This window comes from Grampus griseus (genome assembly GCF_964374135.1).
Source record: "Grampus griseus genome assembly, chromosome: 1".
In the NCBI taxonomy this organism is placed as follows: domain Eukaryota; kingdom Metazoa; phylum Chordata; class Mammalia; order Artiodactyla; family Delphinidae; genus Grampus; species Grampus griseus.
In genome coordinates this window covers 145,205,433-145,216,407 of record NC_139017.1, presented here as the reverse complement: position 1 = coordinate 145,216,407, position 10,975 = coordinate 145,205,433, and the positions used below count along the sequence as shown (strand labels likewise).

Here is a 10,975-nt window from a genome sequence, read left to right as displayed (position 1 = left end):
ATAAAAATTTAACCTTGATGCCATTATCACACTTTAAATTAACAGTAATTGCTTAATATCATTAAATACTCAGTTCATATGAATGTTTCTTTTATCTCAAAAGTGTCTTTTGACAGTTTTTGGTCTCAGTGTCCAACAAGTTTGCTTTTCTTCCTTCTTTCTCCCCTCCCCTCCCCTCCCCTCCCCTCCCCTTCCCCTTCCCCTTCCCCTTCCCCTTCCCCTTCCCCTTTTTCTTTTTTATTATTTGAAATCTGTAGATGGTTCATTTCATTTCATTTTTTGGCTGCACCATGAGGCATGTGGGATCTTTGGTCCTGTACCAGGGATTGAACCTGCGCCCCCTGCATTGGGAGCACAGAGTCTTAACCACTGGACCACCAGGGAAATCCCCAAGATTGCTTTTCTTTAAAAATATTTTTTTGGGGGGCTTCCCTGGTAGCACAGTGGTTAAGAATCCACCTGCCAATGCAGGGGACACAGGTTCGAGCCCTGGTCCAGGAAGATCCCACGTGCCGTGGAGCAGCTAAGCCCGTGCGCCACAACTACTGAGCCTGTGCTCTAGGCCTGTGTGCCACAGCTACTGAAGCCCGTGTGCCTAGAGCCTGTGCTCCGCAACAAGAGAAGCCACGGCAATGAGAAGCCCACACACCGCAACGAAGAGTAGCCCCCGCTCGCCACAACTAGAGAAAGCCTGCGCACAGCAATGAAGACTGAACGCAGCCAAAATAAATAAATTTATTTTAAAAAAAAATTTTTTTTAAGGGGGAGGGGAGAGGGGTAGTTGAGTCAAAGCAGGGTGAGAAAAGAGCGCCTGGCTAGGCGGTGCTGACAATGGAAGATTTGTTACATACATACACGGGGAATTGATCCAATAAGTAAATATATTGAAGATAATGAGAGCTAGCAGAGAATGGAGTTACAAATATTGAAAAGGATAAAACCAGAATGAAGCCTGCAGTGTTATTTGTATGAACTAAATAAATACAGGTTTCAATTTTAGTAAATACAGATGCCAATTTGTATATGTAGGGAATATATACATTCCCTACCTTGGCCCACAAAGGGCTTCATTCTCCAGTAAAAGGAACCAGGGCTTGTTGGAGAAATGGGTGATTCCAGGGCTGGGATGGGGAAAGTATAAGATGAGCCTGAACATTTGTTCCAGAAAGAAGGAAGTGCTCAAAGAATGATAGGGACATATCAAGAGTATAGCCAAATCTGGGACGATTTGAGCATCAAAATATATAATGAAAGTACTGGATTATAACTCACTGAATAAAACAGATCCATGAGCCATACTAATAAATGAATCAACTGAAAGTTTGGTGAGAAGGGGATACATATTAATTACAAAAGAAGAAAGTACACTGTAGAAGACACGCAGACAGCTTAGATGAAAGCTGGGATCACCAATAATGGGACAAATAATATAGGAAGAACACAGTATCATTGGGATTTCTGCGAGAAATAGATTAGATGAATCCAACCAGATAAATCAAATTGAGGGACATTCTATAAAATTGTTCACTGTACAAAATAATCCTTAACTTGTGTCAAGGGTGTGACAGTCAAGGAAAGACTGCAGAACCATTTCAGATAGGAGACAAGACATGCAACATGTGATTCTAAACTGGATCCTTTTGTTGTTAAGGATTATTGAGACAGTTGGTTAAAACTTAAATGGAGTCTGAAAGATGTCAATGCTGTATCAATGTTAAAGTTTGAAATTATTAAAAATAAACCACAGTAAGTTCCAAATGTGTAGAACAGAGGCCAGTTTCAGACTTAAAGCAACAGCTAGTGCTGTGAGCCATCCATAAGCTTATGTCTAGTGTTAGGACATGGCATATTTCCCCATAAAAACAGTAAATAGTGTTGAGGCTCCGAAGTATTACTAATAAGGTATGTTGCCCAAGGGATAGGAAAAATGTTGCCTGTTCCAACTGGGGAGACAGGCTAGGTCAGCACTCTCCAATAGAACAGTGTGCAATGATGGCAAAGTTCTATTCTGTATTGTCCAATATGCTAATGTGGCTAATGAGACTGAGGTACTGAGTTTTAAATTTTAATTATAATTAAATTTGAATTAATTTATATTCAGTAGTCTTGTGTGGCTAGTGGTTATCATATTAGACAGCTGAGGACTAGGAGTTGCAAACAACTACCTGAGTGATAACTGAGGGAAGCAGTCCCAGCAGACATCGGAAAATTGCCTTTTCACTGCAGTCAACTGTTGCTATGTGGAAATGCACAGCCACTGTTGCCAGATCAATTGTTTTATGTGAAATCTCCCAATTTTTAAATGTGGACAACCAACTTTTTGAAAGCATTAGGCCAAATAAAACACATCTATGGGCTGGCTTTGGCTCACTAGTTTGCAATCTCTGGTTGCACATGAGAAAGACCTATATGTAAACAGTCATACACAGAAAGTGAGCCATGCCAGAAGTGAGAGCCTTGTGCTTCAGAAGTAATCAGCATACTGATATTCAATATAGCCTGCAAGACTGAGGCTTCATAGACAAACATGGCAATGGAACGTCTGAGAATCTGAAGGATTATGTTTGTAAAAATGGGGCAAAGGGCCACTTTAACTAGAAGCTCTTTCAACCTATTGTCCTAACTACAGGGATGGCCAGCATTTTCCAGCCATTTATGACTTAGAACCCATTTCACGGTGATGTATAATCCTCACAAATACCTATATACATGGTGCTATTATATTTGTTGTATGTAATCTGATCATTTTCAAACATCTATTAAATTTTCAAACATACAGCAAAGCTGAAATTTTACAGTGAACAGCCCTAAACTCATTACTCAGATTTTAGCGAATATTTAGCAAAGTGTTGCTAGTTTTATCATAAAGAGGAGGGAATTACCAGAGAAAGCTCTGAATTCTCCTTAGAGGATGCTTAAGTCTGTTGCTGAATACTAAGCTGCAAATGAATAGAATGAAACTCCATGTAGCCAGGCAAAGGACTACTGGGTAGCTGTAAACTGAATAATTCCCAAAGCTGTAAGCAGAGGGTTAGGAGATGTTTGAGGTGTTGTTTTTGGGTTTTTTTTTTTTTTTTTGTAATTCTATTTATTTTTGGCTGCGTTGCGTTTTCCTTGCTGCACATGGGCTTTCTCTAGTTGTGGGGAGCGGGGGCTACTCTTTGTTGTGGTGGGCGGGCTTCTCATTGTGGTGGCTTCTCTTGTTCCGGACCACGGGCTCGAGGCGCGCGGGCTTCAGTAGTTGTGGCTGGCGGGCTCAGCAGTTGTGGTTTGTGGGCTTAGTTGCTCTGCGGCATGTGGGATCCTTCCAGACCAGGGATCGAACCTGTGACCCCTGCATTGGCAGACAGACTCCTAACCACTGTGCCACAGGGAAGTCCCCGAGATGTTTGAGTTTGACCAGCTAGAATTCCTGTTGAACTTGCACCTCAGCAGTAGGGCTAAAACTAGCCATAGAGAGAGGCTACTCAAGATAGGCTATAACTAATCTTAAAAAAAGGAACCTTAAAAGGATCAAGCTGATTCACAAACAAACAAACAAACAAAACCCTGACTGCCTGTCAGAACAAACTCCAAGACATTTTAAAGAAGACAACAAAATCCAGCCTTTAACAATGTTAATTTCACAATACCACGCACTCAGTAAAAAAAACTGCTTGACATGCAAAGAAGCAGGTAAATGTGACCAGGAAAAAAATAGTCAATAAACAGACTCCTGGGCATATAGCTGGAGAAAACTATAATTCATTTATATTTTATTTCTGGCTGCGTTGGGTCTTTGTTGCTGCATGCAGGCTTTCTCTAGTTGTGGCGAGCAGGGCTTCTCTTGTGGAGCACGGGCTCTAGGTGCATGGGCTTCAGTAGTTGTGGCACGTGGGCTCAGTAGTTGTGGCGCATGGGTTTAGTTGCTCCGCGGCATGTGGGATCTTCCCAGACCAGGGCTAGAACCTGTGTGCCCTGCATTGGCAGGCGGATTCTTAACCACTGTGCCACCAGGGAAGTCCCAGAAACTATAATTCAAAAAGATACATGCACCTCAGTGTTCACTGCAGCAATATTGACAATAGCCAAGACATGGAAGTAACCTAAATGTCCATGGACAAGTGAATGGATAAAGAAAATGTGGTATATATATATATATATATATACACAATAGAATATTACTCAGCCACAAAAAAGAATGAAATAATGCCATTTGCAGGAACATGGATAGACCTAGAGATTATCATACTAAATGAAGTAAGACAGACAAAGGCAAATATCATGTGATATCGCTTATATGTGAAATCTAAAAAAAAAAAAAAAAGAGAGATACAAATGAACTTATTTACGAAACAGAGATAGACCCACAAACATAGAAAACAAACTTATGGTTACCAAAGGGGAGCGGTTACCAAAGAGGGGGAGGGATAAATTAGGAGTTTGGAATTAACATGTACACACCACTATATATAAAATAGATAACCAACAAGGACCTACTGTATAGCACAGGGAACTATACTCAGTATTTTGTAATAACCTATAAGGGAAAAGAATCTGAAAAAGAATATATATATATTTGTGTGTGTGTGTGTATATATATATATATATATATATATATATATGACTCATAGTGCTATACACCTGAAACTAACACAACATTGTAAATCAATTATACTTCAATGAAAAATAAAAAAAGTAAGTAAACAGACCCAGAACGACAGAGATGATAAAATAGTAGACGAGGACATTGAAATTGCTATGACAAATATGCTCAAGGATTTAATGGCAGTCAACATGATGAGAAGTAGAAAATATAAAAATGAATCAAATAGAATTTCTAAAGCTTAAAAATACAGTATCTGAAATAAAAAATTCATTGGACAAGATTAACAAAAGATTAGTCACTGATAAAGAAGAAAAAATTAGTGTACTGGAATTAGTTTCTGTTCTTGAAGACAGAACAGAAACTATAAAACAGAACAGAAACTATAAAAACTGAAGAACAGGAGAAAAAAACATTAAAAATAAATGAACAGGGATTTCCCTGGTGGTGCAGTGGTTAAGAATCCGCCTGCCAATGCAAGGGACACAGGTTCGAGCCCTGGCCCAGGAAGATCCCACATGCCGTGGAGCAGTTAAGCCCGTGTGCCACAAGTACTGAGCCTGCGCTCTAGAGCCCTCGAGCCGCAACTACTGAGCCCACATGCCACAACTACTGAAGGCCACGCACCTAGAGCCCGTGCTCCGCAACAAGAGAAGCCACCACAATGAGAAGCCCGCACACTGCAACTGAGAGTAGCCCCCGTTCGCTGCAACTAGAGAAAGCCTGCACACAGCAATGAAGACCCAACGCAGCCAAAAATAAAAATAAATAAATAAATAAATAATAATAATAAAACTAAATGACCAAAGGAAAAGTAAGCTGAGGGACAATATCAAATGGCCCAGGAAAGAGAGAAAGAGAGGGAGGGGGTTAGTGGAGGGAAGAGAACAAATATTTGAAGCAGTAATGATTAAAATTTTCCAAATTTGATGAAAATTATAAATCCACAGTTCCCAGAAGCTCAACAGACCCCAACCTGAATAAACACAAAAGAAACCACAACAAGTCACTTATTTTCAACTTTTTGAAAACCAGTGATGAAAATCTTAAACAGAAAATATGTATTACAGGGACTTCCCTGGTGGCACAGTTAAGAATCCGCCCGCCAATGCAGGGGACATGTGTTTGAGGCCTGGTCCAGGAGGATCCCACATGCCGCGGAGCAACTAAGCCTGTGCACCACAACTACTGAGCCTGTGCTCTAGAGCCCACAAGCCACAACTACTGAGCTCGAGTGCCACAACTACAGAAGCCTGCGTGTCTAGAGCCCGTGCTCCGCAACAAGAGAAGTCACCGCAATGAGAAGCCTGCACACCGCAACGAAGAGTAGCCCCTGCTTGCTCTCCGCAACTAGAGAAAGCCTGTGTGCAGAAACAAAGACCCAATGCAGCCAAAAATTAAAAAAAAAAAAGGATCCTGCAGGATCCTGCACATCCTGCTGCATGTGCTAAGACCTGGCACAGCCAAATAAATATTAAAACAAACAAATAGAAACCACTACAGCTAACATCATGTATAATGGTGAAATACTGAATGTGTTCCCCCTAAGAATGGAAGCAAGGTAAGATGTCTTGTCTACTACTCCTACTTGTGTTCAACAGTGTACTGTAAGTCGTAACCAGTGGAGTAAGACAAAAGAAAAAAAAGGTATACAGATTTGAAAAAAGAAGTAAAAGTGACCTCATAAAAGACACGACTTTGTGCACAGAAAATCTGAAAAGGTTTCAAAGAAAGTTACCAAAACAAAATTGCATTTAACAAGGTTTCAAGATACAAGATCTGTTGACAAAAATCAATTGTATTTTAATATGCTAGCATTTTCCTGAAAAGTTAAAAAAGTAAGCCTGCCACTTCGAGGAAAACAATTGACAGTATTTGTTGCCAAAGATAAAATCTGCGTTTTCAATGAAATATTAGGATTTTGAAAAACTTGTATGCGCCACTGTGAGTTTAAAAGCTGCCTAACATTGAAAGACTTTTCTGATGAGATCAGTAGTGATATTAACAAATGTGATTTTTAAAAAATATATATTGTATAATGAATGTGAAAACATTTGGAAGATCCGGGACTTCCCTTGTGGCGCAGTGATTGAGAATCCGCCCGCCAATACAGGGGACATGGGTTCGATCCCTGGTCTGGGAAGATCCCACTTGCTGCTGAACAACAAAGCTTGTGCACCATAACTACTGAAACCCGCTCGCCTAGAGCTGGTGCTCTGCAACAAGAGAAGCCACCGCAATGAGAAGCCACAACGAAGAGTAGCCCCTGCTCGCTGCAACTAGAGAAAGCCCACATGCAGCAATGAAGACCCAACGCAGCCAGAAAAAAAAAAAAAAAAAGGAAGATCTGCATAACTCAGTGAACCAACAATTTCCAAATAACCACTGTAAGATCTGACAAAATTATGCATGACAGACCAACAGATCTTAATGTAACAGACTATGAAAAGTTCTTTGATATGGTTTCAGATTCTACACCGCCACTAACCTTGAAGGAAACTATCACTTGTCAAATTTTGATGTAGTATCAAAGAATACTCAGTTACCTATAAAGGCTATAAAAATACCCCTCTCTTTTCTAACTACATATCTGTGTGAGGCTGGATTTTCTACATATACTTCAACTAGAACAACATATTGCAACACATTGAAGAAGAATATCTGAGAATCTAGTTTTATTAAGCCAGACATGAATTTGCAAGAGATTTGTAAAACAATGCCACTCTTCTGACTAAATTTCTTTTAGGGAAATACAATTATTTTTCATAAAGATATTTATGTTAGCATGTAATGGGCTTATTATTATTTTTAATGAATAAATATTTTTTAAAATTTCTGTTTTAATTTCTAAGCTGGTAAATATTGATAGACAAAATAAACATCTCAATAATTCTCAATAATTTTTAAGATTTTAAAGAGGTCCCAAGACCAAAACATTTGAGAATCACTGATGTAGTCCAACCCTCTCTCCCTTGTTCCTCCAATTTCTATATGGGTAAACTGAGGTTTGGAGTGGAAGGGCCCCTTCCCAGGGAGATTGTGGCTGTGGTTCTGACACTCCATGTTTGGTGTAAGCCTTTGAAAACAGGTGTGTCTGGGATACCTCCTCTCTAGTATATTGAATCTTTCTTCATTGGATCCTTATCTGGATTTAAATGTCTTTTTTTTTTTTTTTTTTTTTTGCGGTACGCAGGCCTCTCACTGTTGTGGCCTCTCCCGTTGCGGAGCACGGGCTCCGGACGCGCAGGCTCAATGGCCATGGCTCACGGGCCCAGCCGCTCCGCGGCATGTGGGATCTTCCCGGACCGGGGCACGAATCCGTGTCCCCTGCATTGGCAGGCGCACTCTCAACCACTGCGCCACCAGGGAAGCCCTAAATGGCTTTTTTTTTAATTTAATTTTTATTTTATATTAGAGTTGATTTACAATGTTGTGTTAGTTTCAGGTGTACGGCAAAGTGATTTAGTTATACATATATCCATTCTTTTTCAGATTCTTTTCCCATATAGGTTATTACAATGAGCTTTTTATTTTTGTTTTTTTATAGATTTATTTCATTTATTTATTTTTGGCTGCGTTGGGTCTTTGTTGCTGTGCGTGGGCTTTAGTTGTGGTGAGCAGGGGCTACTCTTTGTTGCAGTGCGCAGGCTTCTTATTGTGGTGGCTTCTCTTGTTGCGGAGCACGGGCTCTAGGCAAGTGGATTGAGTAGCTGTGGTGCGCGGGCTTCAGTAGTTGTGGCGCACGGGCTTAGTTGCTCCGTGGCATGTGGGATCTTCCCCGACCAGGGCTCGAACCCCTGTCCCTTGCATTGGCAGGTGGATTCTTAACCACTGTGCCAACCAGGGAAACGCTGAGCTTTTTTTTAAAAAAGGCCTTTCTCTATACATATACCTCCCTCCACCTTACAACTGCTAGGTCCCTGTAACAAACTTCTCAAAGAAATTTACATTCACATCCCTACTTTCTCATTTTTCACTCCCTCATTCAATAAATATTTATTGAGAGCCAACAATGTATCATATACAATTCTAGGTGATGATAATTCAACAATGAATCAAACAAAATCCTTGCTCTTTAAATATTACATGCTAGTGAGGGGAGACAAATCCAGAAAAATTGTCCAGAACTTGTAAATGGGCAGAAGAGGATTACTGGGTGATCTTTTATTGTAGTGCTGGGGTATACCTTTGATTGACTTTACATTGACTAGGCTATCTTACAACTTTATAGGGGTAGAGGTTAACTTGTAGAAAACTGATGGCAATGCAAACCTTGTCTGAGAGCAATGCAAATAATTCCTATCCATAGAAATGCAAATGAATTTTTGTCCAGTAGAGATGGAATTTAATTCTCTCTGGTAAAAGATAATCCCCAACATTATAGTTTATTGCTTAATAGGATATTAATGTTTTTGCAACTATTAGCAAATTCATTTCAGCATTCCTTTGGCTGATAATCTAAATCTCTGAAACTCAAATTCTCATTTGAACAAGTCTTACCATCTCACTGGTTCCCTCATTATTTAGGATAATAATGGATAAGCAGTTTATTATGATAAAATCTTTGGCATGTGTTCATTTTATATTTTTATAAGTAATGTTTTTAACCTTTTGAAAATTATTATTTAGCACACTATAAGAAAATAAATACATATCAGGTGATAATAAGTCAGAAGAATAAAAGCAGAGTAAGAGGACAGCTATTGACTGGTGGTGTAGTATATACTAGTGTAGATAGGGTCAGTCAGTCAACAAGTCCTGTACTTCTTTCTCTGAACTATAAGGGGAATCCATCTTCTTCTCTCCATCTTCACTGCCACCACACTAATCCAGACCATGGTCTTCTCTCATCTGATCTCCTGCCCTACTCCCACCTACTCCGATCGCTGGCTATCAGATGTTCATTTTTAAAAACAATTATCTGATAATGACCCTCCTTTCCACTGGCTCCTGTGGTGGAGTCAAGTTCTGTGGAAGCTTAAAAAATTTGGGAGACCCTCTTTAAGAAAAATAATACAAAAATTAGGTACGAGCCTTGAAAAGGGCAGTGCAAATGACAGGTCCTGAAACTTAAGCTAATTAGCTTCACTATAAAACCGCCTCTGCCTAGAAGTCTAGCCTCGTTTTTCTCTACCTCAGGATGTCTCTCTGTACTTCTGCCTAAAAGGCTCTTCTCGCTCCATTTTGCCTACCTAACTCCTTCAGTACTCAACTGTCAGCTACCAGTCCTCCCTGATCCCCTAACTGGGTTACGGGACTTTACAGAGTCTGTACAAGCATCTAAACGGAGCCACCACTCTCTGCGAAAAATTCTTCTTTTCCAGACCCTCAAAAGATCCCTACGCTGGGCTGGGTTTGCATCTGCGACGTATCGGTGGGCAGAGCCCCAGGAAAGAGCCGTTAACTCTCTCCCCTTTTCGTCCGCACTGGGGCGCACCAACTCTCCGGAACCTGCGCGTCTCCCTTTGCGGTTCCGGTCGGAACTACCCGGCGGCGCACGCAGACATGGCTGCGCTGGTAGGGAGAGGTGTGCGGGACATGCTGAAGCGTGCGGACTTCATGACAGTCCCGCGGAGACAACGACATAAGAAGAAATGGGTAAGGTCCCGTGACAGCAGTGTCTCGCCACCATCCCTCGGGAAACTTCTCCAGCCCTCCCACTTCCCGCGCCCTCAGTTAGGCTCGCTACTCCAGCGCCTCTGGAACGCCTTGGGCCTCCTGTCCCCCGCCCCTCAGGGGGCGTGACTAGGCCCCTCCCTCTCACATCTGTAACGTCATCGCCTCTGTCCGCCCTTTTATTTCGTCACAAGTCTTCGGCTTTTCCTCTTAAGTCTGCAGACTCCAGACTCCGCCCCTCTATGTTACGCCATCACCTCCGTCCTCATTCTTTCAGTTCTGTCTCGCCTCTTGTTTCCCGGCTCTTGGTTACCTTCCCTTGGGCCCCCACTAACCCTTCCACTTCCCTTCCTCCCTCCCCCTCCCCCTTTCTCCTCCTCCCTCTCCCCTCCCCCCCCGCCCCCACCGCATGACCTCTTATACTCCTTTCCTCCTAAACCTTCCAGCCCAGCCTCTCTCACCCCAGGAAGGTGACATAGCGACTTCCCCTTCTCTCCTTCCGCTGCCCTCCGGGAAAGGATTCAACCCCTTTCTCAGCCTCGAGCCGCCTCTGGCGCCCAGGAAGTTACAGTAGCCACCCTCCCGGCCTTTCCCCCAAACCCAGGCAAAAAGTGCAGCGACTCCTCTCACCCCATGGGCTCTCCCCACTTATCCAGAGATCCTTTCTCTGGCCTCACTTGTAGCCCTGGAATTTCTTGCATAACTGGCCAGCCCCCCACCCTACCCCAAGCGATTCCTTCCCCACCCCCACCTTCCCTCTCCCCACCCCCACAG

General features: G+C 42.0%; 1 protein-coding gene across 2 annotated transcripts in view; it reads left to right on the top strand.

Annotated features, from left to right (window-relative positions):
* The first annotated feature begins 10,067 nt into the window (after window positions 1–10,067).
* The window catches only part of NSUN4 (NOP2/Sun RNA methyltransferase 4), a 33,347-nt gene continuing 32,439 nt past the window's right edge, over window positions 10,068–10,975 (top strand). For both annotated transcript variants that reach the window (XM_082663851.1, XM_082663852.1), the window contains exon 1: window positions 10,068–10,183. In XM_082663851.1, coding sequence (XP_082519977.1) covers window positions 10,091–10,183 — 93 coding nt within the window. In that variant the 5' untranslated portion in view covers window positions 10,068–10,090. The remainder of the gene's footprint in view (window positions 10,184–10,975) is intronic.